Genomic DNA, 22,170 nt, shown 5'->3' on the forward strand with positions numbered 1-22,170 from the left:
CCCACTCTTTATTTAATCTATTTCTATGTTTTTCTTTTCTCTCCTTATCCACCCCAGCCAAAACTTGTGTCTCTATCTCTGCATACAAGTCATCCATCTTTTTCTCTCGTGATTCTACTTATTACATCCGTGTAAAATACGCACATTTACCTTTTCCTCTCTCTCTCTTTTTTTTTTTTTTTTTTTTTTTTTTTTAAAATAAGTTCCTGACCTCACTATCGCAGACCATCAAAATAAAAGTCAAAAATAAAAAACTATATACTGGGGATCAGACCCAGATAAAACTCTATTCTCCTGGTATCCGACCAGGCATAAAACTCTGTCTTGATATCCGATCAAGTATAAACTCTATTCTCCTGGTATCCGACCAGGCATAAAACTCTACGCTGTTTCAGGGGGTCCCAAAAATCCCCTATGTGTACAGCAACATTGCAAAATGAGATCGCGTCCGATCTCAAGCCAGTCTACGGCGGGACAGAACCGAGTCCAGTTCCAAACTGACTCGCGTTCATGCAAAATGAACCAAAGCCCGCTCTATGGCTGCTTTGCATTCATATGCAAAATGAACCAAACCCCGCTTTTTCGCTGATTTGCATTCACAAATAAAAAATGAACCAAACCCCGCTCTCTGGCTGATTTGCATTCACAAATAAAAAATGAACCAAACCCCGCTCTCTGGCTGATTTGCATTCAAAAATAAAAAGAACCAAACCCCGCTTTTGTCTTTAACTAAAATGACTATGGACCAAACACTGTCTTCCAACCAGTCTCCAAAATAGTTCTTATCCAATGTGCAGAATTCGTGATATCTCAAACAGGTTTCTGCTCACCTTTAGTCCGGTGCACCGTGGAGACCAATTGTCCAACAGAAATCAAGTCCGACTCCTCTGTCCTGTTATCCAGCCACCTCACGATCACGTCAGGGTTCACCAAATTGTAGGAATCTACACCTTTAATGTATCTTCCGCGTGTTCGTTTACTCGTGAGAATGACTACCAAAAGCCCACAACTTAAAATCAAAAAGAATTTATTCCCTGACAAAGGAGTCTAATTACCCTAACAGAGCTCTGGGTCCACAACTACGCCTGACTTAGCCTTAGCTCCAGTGGTGTAGAGTGACAAAGACTATCTGGCCCTGACCCTTTTTATATGTTTTCAGTCTGCAGTCTTCAATCTTGGGGTGCAGTCTCCACCGATTGGTCCAGGTCTCCTTATGGTCCAGGCCACTGGGGTCGCATTCCAAATCTTGTGTCGCCTCCACCACGTCTGGAAATCCCTTTAGGATGTTTATACATCTGTCCTTTATTGGCGACAATGGCGGAGCAGATGACCCAATACGTCCTTCTTTGGTATCTTGCTTCTGTCAACTCATCCGTTCTCCACCTGATTAATTGGTTTACGACGCCACAGATGGTCTCCAAAAGGTTCCTCATATCAGATGCCATTCCCTTATTCTCTGCATCTGTTGAACTCAATCCTTTTATTATTTAACAACCCATTATAAATTCTATTTAATAATATAGCTTAATTAATATATTTATTTTGTAATTTAATATTATTCCCATAATGGTCTCCCAAGTTTCTCACACATATGACCAGCTTGTACTGTACCCACATACTTTTAACCCCTGACCTTGACTGAGAGCAGGGGGTCAGTTCAAGAGAGCTCTGTTGGCTGAGCTCCTGAATTGTGCTGTAACCCATTGATTTGGTCCTCGTTCTCAACCCACATAATAATAGTGACGCTTTTAATGAGAAGACTCACGCGACAGTCCAGGTGGATCTTTGGATGGGAGCACATGCTTTTCCTCTCTTAGGCATAACAACTCTTCCTAAAGCTAATGTTGTTCACCATCTGTTCAAAAAGCTGTTTCTCACTTCCTGACCGTTATTTCCTGTCTGACAATGTGCATGCTAGTTTGACTCTGAGGCGCCTCAGAGAGCTTGGTCTCAGTGTGACACTAAAAATAACCATGAGCTTTTCTTTCTACAGTATATCACAGATGATTTACCAATCCTCCATATGTTTTATCCACATTTCAGTATTTCTTCATTGGGACAACCCCCAGCTCCCACCTTTAGGGAAACGTGTTTTAAGGCTCCACGTCGAGTGACGTTAAGCATATCGACTCAGTCAGCGGTGTCATTTGTTCTGATGTGCTGTGATCGTGTCATGTCTCGTTTCCCACACCTGAGTAGGCCGCATGTTGAGTGAGTGACACTTCCCTCCACTGGTGGTGGAGTGACGTCTCACTCAGAGCTGAGGCGGCGCTCAGACATCTCGCTGCTGCCTGTGAGGATGTCCACTACTGTTGATTGTGAAAGTCACATGTGGAAAATGAAGGAGTATTAGTCTTGTAAGTATTTTTTTGAAAACATTTTTTTAGCTAATTTAGTTCCGTATTTTGCGTAAATGATGACTCTTCTGTCAGGAGGGGGATCCCCGCGTTACTCTGATGACAAAAAAATGTCAATTCATTTTTATTGGTTGACTTCAGACAAACTACACACGTGAAGTCAGGTGGCGGCAGCACATGGGAGCCATGTCCAGACCAGCATCTGTCCTGACGGTAGTTATTTTACTGGCAGCGAAACGATCCTCCAGTGAGTTCATGTGGCTTAATTCATATCTGTTAGCTTTGCTGTCTGTTTTGTCCAACTCACACTTTCTATTTTTGTTCACCAGAATACAGCAGTTGAAGTTATCTGTCGGACCTTGTTGAGACTGTCTTGTCTTGCAGGTAAAAATTGTGTGATCTGGAGTGAATCTGGTCCTCCTGTGGTGCGAGGCTCCTCTCTGTCCGTCTTCTGCCACTTTCCCCAAACTTGCTATCTAAAAAAAATCACCAGTGACCACCCTCAGCCGACGGATGGACCCTTTAATGTGTCGACCATTTTGGTAAAGTTGGTCAATGTCTCAGAAAACACGTCCTTCCGCTGTCAATGTCAAGTTCCATACAACTCTGAGTGTGGCCTGGATTTGACTGTTGGCTGTGAGTATAACAAAAGTTCATTTCTTCACCTCTGTGTTTACACCGTTTTAAGTGAGGGTTTTAGTTTAAGTCTTATTGGTCTGCTTGACGTCCAACATTTTGTCCAATCCTGTCTACCACTAGCATCACCATTTAGTAAAACATTAGCTCAGTCGACTTGCAACATGCCATAAATATATATCCATTAGGGCTGTAGCAACTAGTGGACATAATCCACTTTAACCGACTGAAATTATTTGCAGACGGGTCATGACGTCATTGTTCTCAGAGCAAAAGTCACAGTAAGAGAAGAAATGACTAGGCTAGAAATGACAGTCCCTAAATCAAGACTTAGGGACTGTTTGCGCCATTTATGTCGACTAATTGTTAAGGTAGTCGCTGAGCCGCCAATCAAAATAACCATTTGTTGAAGCCCTAACAGCCTTTACACTGTTAACAGTTATAAATGAATATTTAAAAAGGCAATTGCCGGTTCCATGCAGTGCATGCAACCGACCTGAACTCACTTCTCCTCCTGAATCCTCTGTTAGATCCTCCTGATCGTCCAGAGAACATGTCGTGCAGCTATATCGCTGCAAACGCCTCAAAAAAAGATGTGCATTGTACCTGGGATAGAGGACGGAAGACATATATCCTGGACACCACTTATTTGTGGTGAGTACTACACGCACAGTATTTCCTCCAGTACTGTCAAACATTCTCCTGTCAATTTAAGGGTTGAATCTGACTCTGGATTCCACAACAATATGAAGTATCCAGTCCACAGTGGGAATTCTGCCAAATTCTCTGTTCCCGGAGATGCTACGGTCATCTCAGTGAGGGTCCAAACCCGGAACAAACTCGGCGCTGCAGCGTCTGTCATCTGGAACTATATACTCGCTGACATTGGTAGGACCGATCTTTGTGTGTGTGTGCGTCTGTTGGGTCTGGTGAACCCACAAAGATGTGTGTGTGCATTCTTTCTCCAGATTAACCACTAGCTGTGTTTTTTCTTAACAGCCAAGCCGCCACCACCGGTTCTGGGTCAGCCTAACTGTTCGTCCAGAGAGTGCACCGCAGCGGTGACACGGGTTGATGGGACAGAGAGTCTTCAAATCCAATACAGGACAACAGCAGCCCATCAGAAGTGGACAACAGTAAGACCTCTCGCATTGACTGTTTTGATTTAGGCAGCAGTGGTCAGTGCTCTGTTTGACTCTGTTGCCGTTCTGGTGAAAATCTTAAGAAACTGACAGCTATTTTGGCATGTAATTTGCAGACGTAAATTGTAGGAAATCTATTTGTTTAAAAATGTCTACAGACTGGGGAGGGCAATGTGGGAAAACCTACCATGATTTATTAATTTACTGTTTCGATTTTATCACCATGTATTTTTTGAGAAGCTTCTAACAATTTAAACCAAATACCCTCTGGTCTGTGTAATTTCCATACAAATCATACATTATTTGCCTCAGTTTGCTTCATAACAACAATTTTCTTCCTCTCTTCACATTTTGGAGCACATTTGTTTGGTTCTGCATTTAGTTTTTAGCTAACTTTTAAACAAGGAAGCAAACTTTGTTGGTCTACGAGTGTCAATAAAGTTTAAAAGTGAGTCAGCAGTTAGGTTTGTTAGCTCTGTCTGCAGACAGTCTTTGGCGTTGCGGGTCCGTCAAGGGACACTCCATCGTTCAGTCGTGAAGGTGTGTGGTCACATTAGAGGCGCATCAAGTTTAAAAACAAGAAGAACATGGGCATTTGACCGGCTTCTTTGCTGTGAGTAGGAAGAGGAGCATCCTGTGCGGCTCAGCTGCAAGTGATGATGAACGAGTGAATGCATCAGCATAGATCTATAGTGTATCAAATCGCCCACAGATGGCGCCGTGGCACGTACATTGTCATATATTGCCTGATGGCAAACTTGTTTTGTTTTGTCTTTTTGTCTATGCAGGCGAATTCCTCCCAGGTCTTGGTCTCCTCCCTTGAGCCAAACACGCGGTATGATTTTAGAGCCAGATGGAAATTCAGAACCGGCTCCTGGAGCGAGTGGAGCGCCAGTGTCTCAAGTTCCACGCAAGAGGAAGGTGGGAGAAAGTGAATATCCACTGAGCTGGCTTGCACAATGTTAAGTGAACCATTTCTTTTCAAGGGGTTTAACGGCTAACTCAGCTCAATCTTGGGTTGTTTAATATTCCTGAGACTTGTTTGAATTGAGAGTTGTTTAAGATGCATAGTACAGTAGTGGTGACACAGATGGTGTGAAGATTCTTGTCTGAGGGCGTTATGACAGTGAATATGCAAAACTATCTGACCAGAGGAACCAAACAAGCGTCTGTGTTTCAATGACCCACTTCCTGCAAAAAAAAAGTGAGACAGAAATTTAGGCTGATTCTTGAGGATGAACATGAGGAGGAAAAGAGAATTAGGGTGTTTAAAGAAGGAGCAAAAACTGCACCTGAAGCTGAGTAAGAGTAATGCAATTGTATTTTTAAAAATAGAGCCAATAATCACAGCACAAAACATCTTCTTTAAAACAGGTAGCGAAATGTGTTGGATGCAAGATGAGACATCTTATTGTTTCTGGCTGCTCAAACTAACACATCTGACTTTTTACAACTGGTGAAGAGACACACATTCCATACTGATGTAAACTTTTTTGGGAAACTGTCGAACGTGATCGAGACCATTCTCTCACTCATCTTCCGACGGTTTATTTGGCAGCCCCTGCTGAACCGCTGGACGTGTGGTGGACTGAGCTGCGTTGTGAATCCTTGCATGTTTATTGGAAGGTGGGTTCATGCTAAAACCATTTAGCGTTTCTTAAATGACTCGTCAGTTTCTGGGATCCAGTTAACTGTGGTTTCACTTTGTCTGAGTGCTTGTGGTCCTGTTGCCATAGCAACACTCTCTCTTCTTCCTGCTTCAGTCAGAACAAGCTAGGAAACTAAAGGTCAGTTGTTGACCACATTGGAGATGTTTAGCACGCACAATATGACGCTCTGCTACCTTAAGTCGTACGTTGTCATGGCCAATGTGACAAAACACCAGCTCACACATGTCAGTTTCGGTTTACAAGAAATGAGCAGACGACCAGTTGAGTCTTTGAAGAGGTACAGAAATCATTCTTAAGTTTTTGTAAGTGAGTGGAGGCAACTTGTTGCAACTGTGTTCACTTTATGACTACAACCACCGGTGATGCACTCTGGAGAGACGCGACCGCTGGTTAAGTCAAGTTTAGTGTTTGAATATGCACCAGAAATTTGCTGCATGAGAACTTTGGCCACACGCTCAACTTAAAAAAAAAAAAAACATTTCAGGGATTTATGCTGATAGAAATTTTATTCAGTTTATTTTCAAAATTCTGCTAGAATTTTGATTATAAATCACTATCTGATGTGCACCACAAAAGTGATTTGGTTTTATTGTGTTTATTTGTCATGAATATTACATCTGTGCAACAAAAGAAATGAAAATTCGAGGACAGACAAGACAGAGCTGGTAAGACAGCAAGTCAGTGACTAAGACTAAAATGAATGATCCATTTTGCCATACAATTTCATAAAATATTGTAGATTTACTTGTTATAGTTAGACTAGAGAAAAAAGGGAAAAAAAACACTATTTGGTGAAGAAAAAGCAAATCAACACAATTCAAAACACATTTTTAATGACCACCACGTGTTAAGAAATTTCAAACATATCAATGAATTAACTGTTAATGTACACTCGCTCTTTTCATTTGCGTTTTGGTTTTTGCCAATCCAATATTATGCAGAGAACTAGAGGTGGAACGTGATTATTTTTCGTTTCGTCCATAGGTGGCAGTGTTGAGTTTCATATGCTGTTCTTGAAGTAGACCAGGGAGCATCATTTCACCAACACTCTTGTTTTAACTTTTGCCATGCGCTTCTTTTTGTCCTTCCATCTCAGGGAATGAACTCTTCCATGGCGAGAGGAAAAGTCCTGAACTACATTGTTAAGGTTAAAAATTTAAACATTATCAAAAACATCAGCGCACACGAGAGGAACACTTCAGTCCAGTTCTGTCCCCAATGTCAAGTGGCTGTGTCCGCCTGCAACTCCAAAGGCTGTTCCCCACCTGTTATTATAACCTGTCTCACAAAAGGTCCACTGAAATGTTACTGTCATTTCCTTTCAGACTAGTGCATTTTTGACGCTATATTTTACTTCTGCAGAACCAGCACTGGGCCTTACGGTTCTGACACACAACAACAGTTTGTCCCTCACTTGGCCACAATCCAATTCGGGGATTCAAGAGACTGTGGTTGAGTGGTATCGCGATGGACACAAACTTGATGAAGTCCAATGGGTCAGACTGAGCAGAGACAAGCATCAAACTGTCATCACAAGTAAGGAAGACAGAGCTTTGTTGAATTCCTCTTCAAGTAACTGATGCATTTCATACATACTTGTAGATGTCCAGCCTTCTGAGTGCTACAAAGGGGCAGTGCATGTGTTCTCCCATGGAAACGTCAGGACAATGACATTCATGGCAGCCATTGTGGAAACAGGTTTTTAATAATAAAGTAAAATGTTGTGACTGTTTCATATTAGAACTCTCTGTGTGTCTTGTTGTTGCTCAGTCCCAACAGTAGGTCCGTCGGTCCAAGATAATATAGAGGCGGACACAGTGACGGTGACCTGGGCAGAGATTCCGAGGGGTCAGCGCGGAGGCTGCATTGTTAAATACAATGTCTATTTAGAGAACAGCATCGGAGACCTGTGGAATGGTCAGTGTCATAAGAACACTACATATATCACACCCTGTATCATCACAGAATGTTGCTGCTCCTTACATGATGTTGTGTCAATTATGTTTGAGTCTTATAATGCATCACACAAACAAAACAGTGTTACTTGCAACATTGCACTCAAACATTTGCCTATTATTTTTTCGATATCTTGTTTGTGATAGATCTTGACATAAGTAAAATAACAAAAGCACAAAATAATAAAAAGATGAACAAACATGTTGGGAAAACTGGTAAATAAAATGGCATTATCCAGGGAAACTTTGAGTTTTGCAGTAAATTGGCTTGAACTACCAAAGGCAACACGGGCAAATTTTTTTTTTTTTTTTTTAAAAAGAAGTTTTGGACTTTCAGAGTTCATGGTGGTGGCATTAGCTGTCTTTTACTGGAGCAGCAGCATCACAACAGCTGACAGGAATAGACATGGATAAAGTGCTGGGATGTCTGCCGCAAGTCTAAATTAGAGAACTGGTTTAGCCCTATAAAAAAAACTCATTCGGTAACGGACATATACAGCTGTGTGAAGGAAAGATGTGCGAAGACTCTCATGCCCACAGTCATGACTCATCGAAGCAGAAAGTCTCTTTGTTTACCAAGGTCTGACTAGTTTATGTTGAAAGACAGCATTGAATAACGCCTCCAAATATCATCACTCATAATTAAAATGATCATGTCCGGCATGTCTAAACACTGATTTTTTTTTTTTCTTTCCCAAACAGATTCTATAATGGCTCCGGGAAAAACCTTCACAAAGACAAACCTGCCGCCAGCCACCTACAGTCTGTGGATGTCCGCCTCCACTGCTAAAGGAGAAGGTCCTGCAGGCCGAAAGATCAAGTTCTTCATCTCAGGTGACCACAATGTCTGTTTCTTCTGCCAATAGATAAGAGGTTTCTCCGTAAAATATTAGATCTTAGTGATGTATATTGTCTTTATGTATTTATTTACGAAAAAATAATACTAACGGATAAAAACGATAAAGCTGTGAAACTGCGACACCCAGTGGCTGTAATCGATACAGAAATCAAAACATTAATGCGGCTGCGCAGTTCAGTTCAGTTCAGTGTGGCGGAAGCAACTTTGCAAGGCACAAATTTATATTGTGTAGTTGTCGTGACATTTGCCTTACATTATCCTGAGAACTGCCACTGCAGCTTGAGTGTGCTGCTTCAATAAACACCATTTTAGAAGTGTATTTCATGAAGTGAGTCATCCTCATATTAATACAACAACACAAACACAAATAAAACAGATTTTTTTTTTTTATTCTTTGTGGCCTTAATCCAAAAATAATGCCCCAAAAGCAGCTGAAATCAGTTGATGCAGCATAAATGATGAATGTCATTTAACTTTCAGAGCTACTGCAAATTGTAATTGAGAGATATAGTTCAGGTCCACACCATATTTCGTCTCCTCTATTGTGTCTCACTGCATGAATCGACAGCTATTTGGATCCAACAGCATCACCGAATTTCAACAGTGGCATTAGGTTCTGTTCACTTGTCTTTTTAATCACAGATACTAGTATTTGTTTGCTGCTTGTCTGTACAGCGGATAACAAACTGCCTGTCGGCCTGGCGTGTGGACTGCTGTTTGTGCTGGGCCTGTTCCTGTTGATGCTGTGCCAGTGTCCCACTCTCAAGCACAGGTACCACCTGAACTCAGTGGGAGCGAGAGCTGAAGCTGACTCACTGCACCTGATGTCAACCTTTATGTGTTATAATAATTCTGACGTATGGGGTGGCGGATGTAAAAATGAGGACACACTTTTTTTTTTATTATTATAATATTAAAATCTCAGAATCTCAGTCAAATCTTAAATCTAAATATTAAAATCTCAGGATCTTGGTCTTGAAACACACTTAGATGAGACGCAAAAAATCCTAAGTGTGTTGTGTTGAAGTTTGTTTATTTCTGCTAACACAGAAAACGACACCTGATATGACCCGATGCAGCCACAATGTAACGTTTCAGGAGCGCTTATCAACCCGACTACATGGCTGCCCTGGCTACCACCTGCATATAATTTTGGGGGTAAATGTTGAGCCTTCAACAGTTACCAGCTAATACCAACATAAATAAAACAATGTATCTCACAGTCTAAATCCTTAAGAGTTTTAATATTTAGATTTAAGATTAATATTTAGCATTTAGTTGTAATACTTACAGAGATGAAACAATGGAACGTAACATTAAAGCGTAGTGTCTCAAATGTAACAAATATTTGCTAAATCAGGAAAAAACTATTGTCTTTCATTTTCTCGCAGGACGTTTGAGCTGCTAAATTCAGCTTGCAATTCACTATCTATTTGAGTTAAATGTTGCAGATGAATGTTGTCCATGAATAAACAGTCAGAATTGGCCTCTTGATGGAGTAGTTGGGACGGGTCCATCCCACTGGAGACATCTAAATAAGATCCATGTTGAGTGTGAGAGGCAAATCTGAAAAGTGGTCCAGCTTTTCTCCACTTTCAAGGCTTTATATCACTTGACCATGTGAAACTGTTGTCTTTCCTCAGACTGTGGGCTGTTGTCCAGTACTTCTATGAGGTGGTGCCGGACCCAGCGAACAGCAAATGGGCGAAGGAGTGTTCTAAAGAAATGGTACCAAAACAAAACCAGAGTGAGTACCTCCCCACGTGTTTTGTTTTTTAAACTATGTCCGACTTTCAGGGGACAATCGACTTCCAACTCCAGCTCTGTGAGGAGAGAATCACTGAAGACCTACCCATCCTGGTTGCCATCGAGGAGCTGCCGCAGAAGACCTGGGACGTCACAGAGTCTTCCATATCTCCCACACTGCATTACCCTCTGATCAGCGACATCAAGAGCCACTCTCAGGACTCGGAGAGCTCCGCTCACACTGAGCACTCTCAAGTCACCACTGAGGAGTACATCTCTTCTCACCAGCCAGGATATCAGGAGGAAGAGGAGGAGGAGGAGGATGAGTTTGAGGACATGCTGTGCTCATTTTCCGACAGCTTCAGTGATGCACAGGGGTGTGGAGGGAATCTGACTTTGGATGCAGTGAAAATTAACTGCACGAATTAAACAGAGATGCCTTTGTTTAATGGTTGTCTATGAGTTACACTTATGAGGATTTCTTCAAGTCACTGGTGTGAACTCGAAACCAAAACCTGGAAAGAAGACATGTACATGTCCATGTACCTCTTTTCAACTCCTGTTTTGCTGGTTGAGATGGTGACAGCAAACGATGACACATTTCATTTTGTCAGCACAAGATTATATCACCTCCATGAAAACTCCAAGAGTCACAGCAAGCTTATCATGAGCGGAAACGCCACCGAGGCTGTAGATCTTGTGCAACGGGAGTCAAGCTTTTATTACTTGTTCAAGCTTCTAATCGATCTTGTTGAGTTCTCATTTCATCATGCAACATACAACCTCAGTGTTCGGCACGTATACCAAACAGCGGTAGCCAGGACCACGTGATCAATGATCTTACAAATATGTGCTAAGTTATTTGTACTGCGGCAAATGAGTTTCTTGCCTTCATGTAATGTCTGAAAGAGTTTTCTGAAATAAAATAAAATAAATGATTTAGGGGAGAAGAATTACTCATGTAAATGCAGTTATAATTCAGTTGTAAGCCGTGCTGGTTTTCTCAAATGCTAAAAAAGTAGCGCAATTTCTCTTGTTCCACTCATGGTCAACGTCAGGCTGCGCTCTCTCATGACTTCTGGAACAAAACTATCAATTGCTTCTGTCTAGTTCGAGCCCATGACATGCCTTCTCTGAGACAGAAAAGATAGTGTCTGAGCAGCGTCGCATCTCAGGTTCAGAAACTGAGATACGAATAGTGTAGTCCTGCTTCATCCTCATCAACCACTCACTACGGCAGCCTGAGTTGGACACAAAAGGGATTCTTGAGCTCAATCATTCACCTAAAACTATAATTCTACCTAACAGACGCAACAGGCAGAAAAAAGGGAGCCCATGTTGTGGTTTGTTTTTCATGGTTTGTGGTTGTTCCCACAATTAATATGACTGATGTCGATTTAACAGTGCGTAACACACAACTAAAGTTGATGAGTATTGTTGTGTAAATTACTTCAACAAGGGTAGATGGTTTGTCTGAAATAATTAGTCCTTGAAACGATAAAAGAGTGTCAATTTTCTGAGGCCAAATGAGGCCCAATAAATGTCTCTAGGAGATGCACTTTCCAGCCATGAGAGATGACGGCGTGAAAGGTGGCACCCCAGTCCATACCTTTTGCATTACAGGCCACACCAGGTTTGAGACATGATGATGTTTTAGTAATATATTCATCCAGCTTCAGATGCCTGATGCTAGGTCTACATTTCCATGTAGCGTGTCCGTTAAGGTTAGCTAGCTGCGAGTTAGCTAGATGTGATATGTGCAGTATAGAAGGAACATTTACCTGTAGAAGTTAGCTCACGGCGTGTTGCTTGTCTGGTAACGTCACAACCCATAGCACAATACAGTTAACGTTGTTTCCACTTAGATATTGTTGTAGTATTTGCATGTTTATCTGTCTATCTATATCATATATTGGCTTTAATGTTGCAATTATGTTTGCACTATTTTTTCTTTGTGGTTTATCATCTGAGCTCTTCACATGCAGCATCTAACAACATAACGTGTTCACTTGCACTTTAATAGAAATGTGCTGTTTGTTTGTGCGTTCTATAAGAATCTTATAAATAGTTTTGCAAAATTACTTCGTCTTTGGGTTGTGACGTCGCCGGACAAGCAACACCATGTGAGCAAACTTCTGAATATTCTATACATTCACACCACATATATTACATCTCTGTTCTTTCTGAGGCAGTTTAGTCCAACGGAGTTTGGTCTGAGGCCATTCAGGTTTTCCTGAAACCTGGCAGCTTACTCTGAGCACTGAGGATGTCCTATAATGCAGTGATTCTTAACCAGAGAGCTGAGGCCATTGGTTGGACCGCGAGCGCCCCCTAGAGATCCGATTTTGTTTTGTTTTGCTTTGTTTTGTTTTGTTTTGTTTTGTTTTGTTTTTCTTTGCTTTGCTTTGCTTTGCTTTGTTTTGTTTTGTTTACACCTGGGTCTTGACAAATTTGTGATAGTTATCCAGTTGGAGGATTTTAAAATTAACATTTTATGCCGATACTTTCATTTGCACTTATCTTATCTTCTTCTTAAGAGTTTATTTATAAAAAATAAAAAAAAGAAAACATTTCATGATAATGAGACGTTTTATTTATTTTATTCAGAATTATATTTATGGCGTACAGTTTTTCCAGTTTTCTCAACAGTTCGCATCAAGTGTATTTTTTTTTCTTCATCTTCTTTAGCAAATTATTGAACACAAATCAGTCGCATTCAGCACAGCTGCTTGAATAAATGTGTCCAATGTTAACGTTTATATTTCATTCTAATTTCAGTCTCAAGATGATTACTTTTTGTCATCCACATAATTAACGTTAACATTGACTCGGGCATCATTCTTTCTTCAATGAGTTTGCATTCTGCATAACCAGTCACGAATGACTCCACCTCCGCTGAGGAGAAGTTGAAGCGGATCACGTGATGTACATACCATCGATGAGGACTTCTGACGTCCTCGAACGTGGGGTTCTGCAGATCAACTTTGTCAACTCTAGATTTATTAAATTGTTATCCTCGGTTCTGAAAGCAAAAATTCTGTTTTGTAGATCAGAGTTTGTTCCTCTTCCCTCTGGCAGGAGGCTACGGTCCATCCAGACCAGAACCTCCCGTCACAGGAACAGCTTCTTTCCCTCGGCCGTCAGATTGTTAAATTCATGAACAGCCTTGTTGTAATGTTATTCTATTTATTTTATTTTATTTGTTTTTTGTTGCACTTTATTCCAAGGCACTTTCCTAGTCAGTGGGCTCCCCACTGACCATGGCAATAAATTTGATTCTGATTCTGATTCTGATTCAGAGTTGGACAACCTGCACATCTGGTTTTCTCACAGGCTTTGGTTAACCCGGGACCCTGGACTGTCGAAGAACATGGCCTGTCCATGAACGCAGACAACTTCAACACACACGTCACTCTGTCCTGACTGGAACCACTGCTAGAATCCAAGTTCTAAATTCACAGAACTTCTCAGGGCCTAGTTCTACTCACGCAACAACAATGGGACTCTGGATAAGTCACGGGTCCCCTTCAGAGCCCACAACTAGTCACACACGTGGACGATATAGAGCTGTCAAATAAGCATTTTTGGAATGTTGGAAGAAACTGGAGCGACCAGAAGAAGCCCACACAACCACAATATACAAACGCCACACAGAAAGAAGCCCGAAACCCACCCGAGAGGTGGAACTACAGATTTATCAAGGCTTCGTGAGCACGAAAAAGTGAAATGAGAATTACGGACTACTGTGGAAGTGCCAACACAATGAGGTGCTATGGCAGGTAAACGCAGGACGAGCTCATAGATATTTTTGTTTGCTCTGTTTGAACATGTCAGTAGATTGCATGAAGTAAGCGTCAAGTCACGTCAGGTCACGTCCTCACGTCTGTTGTGTAAAAACACCTGAGTTCATCAGTTAAAATGAAGCTCATATTTCAGAATGGGGCATGTCGTCCCAATGAAAGGGTACACAATCATTCAAGCGTGGAACATTGACCACTTTCAGTCTGGACAGAACCTCAGTCAGACCAGACTTGTTAGAGTAGAACCACAGACAGACATGTGCTGCAGCTTTTGAGTTCCATTTCAGCTTTCATCATGACAGCAGAAAGGCCATCCAGTGGGCGGGACCAAGCTGACAAACATGCCAAACAAGTCAGGTGAGCAAAAACTGGATCCAGCTACAGTCCCACGGGGTGTGTCGTCAGAAATGGAAGGCAATGGAGAAACCACAAAAAAAAGCAGACAAGCAACACATTTATCGACCATCTTTATTTACCGACAGAGGTCTAATAGCAGGGCTGGAATTCACACAATGGCAGAGCACATCAGTTGCTTCACACAATAAACAACTGTATTTCTTTCAGAGCGGTTATGCAGTGGTGCGTGTCACCATGGATGCTGCAGGGGAAGTCAGCACAGAGATCCGCACAGAAACAGACGCAAGCTTTGGCGAGTTCACGTCTGCACGAGGATGTTTGTGGAGTGTGTAAACAGTCGGAGAGATCAGGAGCCGCACACATGCTCTCCAAATGATGGTTGGAAATAGAAGCAGAACTAATCTGAATGATATGAGCTCAGGACATTAGCTGATAATAGCACCCGGAATACAACTCAAGTCTCAAGTTGCTGCATCAAGGCCAATTTAGGAAACATGACCAAAGGTGTAACATGAGCTGATGCATGACTCCACTAAAGAATCGTAAAAGTTTTTGTCGCCACCTCATTGATTCATTCAAATCCAGGCTGCATCACATGACCACAGATCAAAGGACGCGCTGTGTGCACCATATGAAGTACAGTCATTCTGAAAGAATTTAAGAAAATAGATTTACAGGCCAAAAGTTATAGAAGAATAGACCTCCTTATAAAATATAAAACAATATCCCAGTGCTAAAGAAAGAAACCTCAGTGAGTGAAGAGTAACTTGGAAATCACTGCTGTGTCAGAGCTTCAGTGGAGCTCCACTGTGCCAAGAGTAAAGCCGGCAAGCCATGGCACACACCAAACTAAAGATACTTGGCTTACGTTGGAAATGCGTCAAGCAGCAATTACAAAAATGCATCAATGGACAAGGCATAACCTCTGAAAAAAATACTGTATGAAAACACCCCTGCTACTTCGTTTCAAAGTACAAAACCTCTACCAATAACTGCTCCACAGTAGCAAGAAGTCCTTTTCTGTATGTTTTTTTTATTTTTTTGGTAAATTTCTGTTTTTTTTTTCCATCTTCCTTTTGTTTTTATTGGGTAAAACTCAGTCCTCGCATTGAGTGCCACAGTTAATGACAGTCTTCTCCATCATTTTACTTTGCTGAAGGATCCAGGAACATGCAAGCCTCGTAGTGGAGGTGCTCAGGGGGCTCCTGTATGCCTGAGGGTCAGCCAGGCTTAAGCCAGGGCTGGGAAGGCCTCGGGGTCGTCCACGTTAGGCACAGACGCAGATGACTGAAGACAGGAGAGAATACAGTTAGAGTTCAGACGGTCACAGCCAACCTTCACAAAAAGTACTCGAGTACCGTGGCAAACATGCACATCAAACAGGAAAATGTTAAGCGTTTTGAACAACCAACTACTTGTAATAATTTGACGTCACCAAGCCGCAGCTAAACTAATTAATTTCACCGTCTAATCTAAGAAGACTACACTAATAAATCATGCAGTGATCACATTAACAATGTGTAAGGCTCTGGTTGAAAGTGACATTTCGGGGACAGTTGTCAGCTGAACCCATGTGCCTATGTCAATTATGCATGACGTCCCTGTGTACTGCTTTATGTTTTGGTGTGTGTCTATAACTCAGTAACACTGACTGTAACACTTGGTTTTCAGAGGATTATTCCAAATCCAGTACGACAAAGACAGTCTTGCTTCACAGTTCAGACTTCCATTTTCCCTGCCACACACACTATACTTGCTTTTCTACAAAACCGCACAACCAGCAGTCAACTGTAACAGCAGAATAGATAACAAACAGGTAGTGCACCTTATCAGTCCTTCCTCCGCGCATTGGCCTTGGAGCGTCAGGCCCACCGCGTCCTCGTCCCCCTCTGCCACCACGTGGTCCACCACGTCCACGGCCTGGACGGCCTAGGTCTCCAAAGTTGATCTCCAGCTGGGATGTGATGTCATTAGCTGGTTTTCGGAAGTGGTGATCCTCTTCAAGCTAAAGGAAAAGAAAGCACATTCGAGTTAAAAAGCTGACCACTGATGGGTAGGGTAACTTCAAATTGGCAGAGCAGGATTTACCTTCGAGTCATCAGCCTCCGTATCGATCAGTTCTCCGCCCTTGCCCTGCATTGACAAAACAGGAACTGTCAGAGCAACGTTCGATCCATAGATTAAACAAGTGCCTCGGTCTCCATCTTTGTTTGCAGTATGAACAGTCCAGCACAGTAGTGCTGACATGAACACCCCTAACCCAACAATATAACCCTTCTTTTTTTTCTTTTCTTGATCAATTAAGAAATGTAGCATCACCTGTTCTGAAACGGCAGTATCACGTTCATATACAGTAACACGATGATGAAAACTGCATGTTTTTATAATAAATAAAAGCTCATCATATTAAATGGTCTTGTCAGATGTGAGACAAATATTTCTGAATAAACACACTTGAGGGTTCATGAACCAACTTCGAACTGTGCAGCCATCAATAAGCAATCGCCATAGTAATAAGCGTATATAGATCAAGAAAAGTAATGCATTAGTGTTATGACTTTGAGGTAACATTAGCTCAACCTAAACTGTAGGATATTGATCATATTTGTCTGCATAAACATGTAGATGGACAGAACACGTCCTGCCAGTTCATCAACATGCAGGTGTATGTGTGCATATAAATATGTCTATCCTAGTGAGGAACAATTTTGAGGAAAACAGACCCTTGTGGGGCCCCCTCATGTCTTTGTGGGGGCATTTTTTTGGACCCTATGAGGTTACGCTTCAATTTGAGGAAGAAGAATTCAAAACAACAAGGCCAGTATGATGAGGTTTCAGTTTGGTTAAGAGTCATGGTTAAGATAAAAGGCTGGGGAAAGCATTGTGTCAGTGAGCAGATTTCAAAAAGATGGTGTGACAAACCTGTTTCTGTTCGAGTGAGACAAAGGAAATCTTATCAATAAAACTATTTCCAAAAAAAAAAAAAAAAAAAAAAAAAAAAAAAAAAAAAAAATCACAAGCTGGTTTTCACACTACAAAAACAGTTCGCCCAATCATGATGATTTCTTCACCAGGACTCAAAACACTCATCATCTCCACACTCATTGTGTCACAGCTACACGTTTCTAATTACGGTAGGAATTGTCATCTACAACATCTATCAGAACTCACCGCTGCCTTAGACTTGTGCAGCACGAATCCTTTGTTCCAGTCAGCTCCCTCATTGGCCTTTCGGATGTTGAACTCCACTTTGGCCCGTTCCTTGTCCTGCATGGCTTTCCACTCATCCAGACTCATCTCCTTGGGACCTTCCTCCTTCATCTCCTCGGCTTCATTCTCCCTTCAACAAGAACCAAACAGACAGTGTTAATAGAACAGCACCGATACATGCGGTGTAAATAAAAGGCTACAGCGTGTGAACGATTAAGAGTACATGAGAGCCTCAGCTGTTCCCAAAACACCAAGTTAAGGACGCAGGAGTCATTTATTGCAAACAGAGTTTAAAAAACAAACTTACTTGTTCTCAGTGTCAGCAGGCGGATGCTCCTCTCCCTCAGGGTTTTCTTCAGTGACATTTGATGTGTCAAGTTCACTGCAGAAACGTCAGTTCAGACTGTTGACATTTTGTAGTTTGAACCAAATCTTTAATTTCCACAATGAAAGATGCGTGAATGTACATTGCAATCACTACAATTTGGGGGTCAAGGTAAAAGGCCAAAGCAGAACCAAGCAGTGAACGCACACTACATGCGTCAATATAGAACGTGAGCTCATTTGACTTCAACATGCTGGATGCCTTGCTTCCTCAGCACAATCCATTTCATTCATGTATAACACCCTATTACCACTGAAAAACACAAAAGTGTTCACTAGCATGTGGACTCAGATACCAGATTAGTTTCAGCCCAAAAGCATCTTCAACGGCCTGAGGCTATAATTCTCCAGTGAGCATGAAGAAGAAAAAAATACATAACTGAATCACCACTCACTTGAGTTCGTCCTTGACGTTTCCCCAGTTGTGCGATCCACTTCCACCACGTTTGTCTTCACCTTTCATACTACTGGAACAAGAATAGCTTTAACCACAGTCCCCAAGCTAGAACTAACCACTGACGTGACATTTTCAATTCTAACGTTAAAATTCCAAAACAAAAATCTTACGATCGGTCACTGCCACTGTGTCGGTCAAATTCACGTTTTCCTCTTGAATCAAAGCCATCGCCGCGACCCATTCCACGTCCTCGGCCTCCACGGCCACCTCTGCCGCCACCGCGTCCTCTCATTGGCCTGTCGCCAACAGGTCTGTTGCAAATGAAAGGTGTCATCGAAAATGAGTCCTGGAACCGGAGACAGTAAAGTGGATGTAGGACTTACTTCTCCACTGAGAACTCGCCTCCCTCGGGCTTCTCGCCAGCCTCACCAGCCGGCCTCTCGAAGCGACGGGGTGGCCGCCTGTCAGCCGGTCGTCTGTCTGTGGGGGGTCGTCCCTCTCCCTGGCCGCCCTGGGGCCTGGGACCGTCGCCCTCCGGCTTACGGCCCATTCTCCTCATGCCGGGTCCTAGGGTTGACAACAAGAGAAGGATTAGAGTACTGTATGCACCGGTAGATCAAGACCAACTGCTGAGCAAAGAGTTTTGTTCTCTGTAAATGGAGCAATACAAATTCAATTAATGTTCTGAATCAAAAACTTTCAAAGCGCAAGTTCCACCTAAAGTTGTCAATGATGAAGCTGGAAAAAATATAGCCAATGCACACAAGAACACAGTGTTTTATTGACCAGAACAACCATGGTATTAAAAGTGAATTTTAAATTCCAGTTTTTCATCTGTAAGGACCAAATTTAGACAATAATCCAAGTGTCCGGAGTTCAGCGGGTCACAGGACGGTATAGCCGAAGACTTAAATCACCTGCTCACCCTTTGTTGAGCTTTAACCTCTAGTAACAGATGGGAGACAGACGAGCTCCGGTGTGACACAAGTCCCACCCACTGCCCAAGTCACTGGCTACCGAAATAGACCCAGATCTATGGCAGCTGGGTGAACTACATGGAAGCACCTGTCCCCACTCCTCGCCAGTAAACAGACATGAACCCACTTGGCAGACTGGCACCTTATATCGGCCAATTGAACACCGCTGGTCCAATAAGTGACAATCCTAATCCACATCATCTGCCCGCATCCGGTGGGTCTTGGCAGCAACACGGTTATAATGCAAAAATATCACGGGGAAAAAAGCGAAGGCGCGGGCTGTCCGCGCGCGTCGACTGTTCCGCGCTCCAACAGACAGCAGCGGTGAAGCACCAAACACGCCCCAAACTACGACCACGAGGCCCCGCAAGCGTGAGAGCAGCGAGCCGCTCCGACACAACCGCTGCTGCACTCCTAATAACGCACACGCGCGGATTGCTCACTTTCCCCCTCTCGAGTGCCTCGGCGTCCGAGCACATGTGGGGAGAGTTGTTCGGGAGGAGCAGCCCCGGTGCCGGCTCGAGCGCTGGGCTGTCAAACAACCGTCGGTGGAGTCTGCAGACAAAAACACGTTAGCCGCCGCCTTCACGAAAGACACGGCCACGGTTTCTCCAATATTTCCAGTCATCGCCGTCGATGTTGAAATATCGCCAATGTGGGCGAGATGCATGATAAGTGAGGTGACATCCGTACGTCACTTTCTTTGCAAAAGGGCTCGCGAGAGAGTCAAGGCCCCAAATAAAGTTTCAGCAGCGCATGTCGGCACGGAGCCCGTCCGGAACCCGGTGGTCACGGAGCAATTTGGATTTGATCGGTCGCGGTGTCCAAGACACCGACGCCACAGACTGACACAAAAGCACCATGCGGACCTCATGTCACGGGGCTTCAGGGGCTGGTGCACAACTTGGCCTGGAGTTCAAGACTCAACACACAAGGTATTAAACGAGTTACCATCTTTCTTGAGAGGAACAGGTGCCTGGGCCTCCTCCTTCTTGTCAGCTAGTGGAGCCTTCCGGTCCTTTTGAGACTCCTTCTTGGCTGGCTTGGCTGTTTGAGCCGCGGTCTTGACGGGACCAGCAGCCAGAGCCTCCTTCTTCTTCGTTTCAGCTTGCTTCAGCAGCTCAAACGGATCCGACTCATCGTCAAATAACTGGTCGAATCTATTGGTTATGGCGCAGCCAAAACCTTCTTGCATTTGTCCGGGCATGATGGCGCCCCTTCAGCAGGATTTTCCTCCGATTCTACGAGGCTTGGCGCGAGCACTTCGCTAGGTGAAGCCACAAGATGGCTGGGTAAAGGACCGTCTTCTCTTCCGGCGCGGTAGACATACGGGGCTTGGCGGTTGGCGCGTTTGGGGCGTGTAGTTCTTTGAGCACGAGGAGCGTCGGGCGCACACAGAGGGTTGGTCTTTGAGACAACTACAAATCCCAACATGCACCTGTCACGTGTGTCGCCGACAGTCAGAGGAAACGCCATGCATGGGCGCCCTCGTGCGAGTCCAGCTCTTGTTTTGGCTTTTCAGAACATCGCGCCAGACGCGAAGATACGCGTGATTCATGATAGTAACGTTACGAAGTGGTCCGAAGCGTTCCGTGGCTGCACTTTTTCAAAAAGCACTAACAATATGGTGTGACAAACAGTTCGATTTGGTGTTAGAAGTGCATCTATTTCCCATAACCTAGAAAGCACATGACTGACAACAGTAGTTTTTGTCTGTATCAGAGGCAGAATTGAATGTTAAATACAGCGTGAGCTTGTCACAAGTGTCAGTCCAGGGAGAGTGAATGAACACCTCCCCCACTCAAACAGAGATCCTCCTGAGGATTTGGCAAGATGATGCATGAAGGCCCTGCTAAGATGATCCTCAAATATGATCAACAAATAATCATGTTTTAACCCTATGGAATATTACAAGCAGCTAAGTCATGTACTATAAAAAGCTAGTTAATAAAAAAAAGTGTGCTGTTTCATGCTACATTCTTCTTTTGTGTACTTTTATACCTCAAATAATAACAAGCACTTTTTTTTACATAACAATTGATCATTGCCGACAATAAAGGTTGTATGATTTAGGTCAGGTTAGAGAATCGATAAAACACCAGTTTTAAGCCATAGTTATATTGAGCAATACTATGTGCTAGCATGTCTATTTCTGTCGCTCCTGTCTGTTGTAATAAACTGACAAGGTGCCAGTGAGCTGTTAGTTTATAGGATGTATTCCACAGCGTTTTGAGCTTCATTCATCCTGGATAACTGTCCAGAGAGAAGCACCAGTCATTGTACCACTGTGGTATTTTGGGTTTTGCACAGTGAAGGGGTTTCACTTAATGAGGTCAGGCTGCTGACTTTCATGAAGACAGAACATCTATAGCTGATTTTTGGATCGAATAAGTGGCAGATTTCTGAGGTATTGATTGATCGCAGTGAATCTCAGCTTGGTCAACACAGAATGAGCTGGAAACGGGATTCAACTGACAATGTTGATTTGAAGGCTGACACAAAATTTTTTTAGGGCATAAAAATTAACTGCATACACAGAGCAGCCACATATTGCAGTTAAACAAATTAACAAAGAACTTAAATCAATTAATGTAGTAAAATAAGGACATTTGACGAAAAATAACTTCTCTATAAACACATATTTTTACATATTAATAATGAGTAAACTAAAAAAAATGCA

At 42.8% G+C, this 22,170-nt stretch overlaps 2 protein-coding genes across 7 annotated transcripts; one reads left to right on the forward strand and one right to left on the reverse strand.

Moving 5' to 3' along the window:
* Positions 1–1,572: 1,572 nt before the first annotated feature.
* il12rb2 (interleukin 12 receptor, beta 2a) lies at positions 1,573–12,109 on the forward strand. Of its 3 annotated transcripts, none has more exons than XM_053854564.1 (17): positions 1,573–2,357; positions 2,499–2,604; positions 2,742–2,993; positions 3,524–3,647; positions 3,709–3,881; positions 3,993–4,129; positions 4,924–5,056; positions 5,694–5,761; positions 5,899–5,922; positions 6,902–7,097; positions 7,168–7,341; positions 7,408–7,503; positions 7,576–7,722; positions 8,463–8,594; positions 9,295–9,391; positions 10,263–10,347; positions 10,417–12,109. In XM_053854564.1, exons 2-17 carry the CDS (start codon positions 2,535–2,537, stop codon positions 10,792–10,794), a joined length of 2,286 nt encoding a protein of 761 aa, XP_053710539.1. In that variant the 5' UTR covers positions 1,573–2,357; positions 2,499–2,534; the 3' UTR covers positions 10,795–12,109. The 3 variants fall into 3 exon arrangements, with proteins under 3 accessions (XP_053710539.1, XP_053710541.1, XP_053710540.1); XM_053854566.1 differs by having other exon boundaries at positions 10,263–10,366; positions 10,441–10,574; XM_053854565.1 differs by lacking the exon at positions 5,899–5,922.
* Positions 12,110–14,615: 2,506 nt separating this feature from the next.
* Positions 14,616–20,814, reverse strand: serbp1a (SERPINE1 mRNA binding protein 1a). 4 transcript variants are annotated; one of them, XM_053854177.1, is made up of 9 exons: positions 20,442–20,814; positions 18,897–19,080; positions 18,684–18,824; positions 18,512–18,583; positions 18,040–18,114; positions 17,694–17,865; positions 16,611–16,655; positions 16,348–16,527; positions 14,616–15,809 (listed from the first exon to the last, which is right to left on the reverse strand). In XM_053854177.1, the coding sequence occupies exons 1-9, from the start codon at positions 20,695–20,697 to the stop codon at positions 15,753–15,755; spliced, it is 1,182 nt and encodes a 393-aa protein (XP_053710152.1). In that variant the 5' UTR covers positions 20,698–20,814; the 3' UTR covers positions 14,616–15,752. The 4 variants fall into 4 exon arrangements, with proteins under 4 accessions (XP_053710152.1, XP_053710154.1, XP_053710153.1 ...); XM_053854179.1 differs by having other exon boundaries at positions 18,512–18,580; positions 20,442–20,813; XM_053854178.1 differs by having other exon boundaries at positions 17,694–17,862; positions 20,442–20,813.
* Between the last annotated feature and the right edge of the window lie 1,356 nt (positions 20,815–22,170).

This window comes from Synchiropus splendidus, chromosome 1 (genome assembly GCF_027744825.2).
Source record: "Synchiropus splendidus isolate RoL2022-P1 chromosome 1, RoL_Sspl_1.0, whole genome shotgun sequence".
Classification (NCBI taxonomy): Eukaryota; Metazoa; Chordata; class Actinopteri; order Syngnathiformes; family Callionymidae; genus Synchiropus; species Synchiropus splendidus.

Coding starts and splice junctions, on each gene's coding strand:
- serbp1a (XM_053854177.1), bottom strand. CDS start 20,697: ATGCCCGGACAAATGCAAGAAGGTTTTGGCTGCGCCATAACCAATAGA. Junction 17,866..18,039: donor CCTGCTGACACTGAGAACAA/GTAAGTTTGTTT, acceptor TGGTTCTTGTTG/AAGGGAGAATGAAGCCGAGG. Junction 16,656..17,693: donor TGCACAAGTCTAAGGCAGCG/GTGAGTTCTGAT, acceptor TTGTCAATGCAG/GGCAAGGGCGGAGAACTGAT.
- il12rb2 (XM_053854564.1), top strand. CDS start 2,535: ATGGGAGCCATGTCCAGACCAGCATCTGTCCTGACGGTAGTTATTTTA. Junction 5,762..5,898: donor CCTTGCATGTTTATTGGAAG/GTGGGTTCATGC, acceptor TTCCTGCTTCAG/TCAGAACAAGCTAGGAAACT. Junction 10,348..10,416: donor AGGAGTGTTCTAAAGAAATG/GTACCAAAACAA, acceptor TCCGACTTTCAG/GGGACAATCGACTTCCAACT.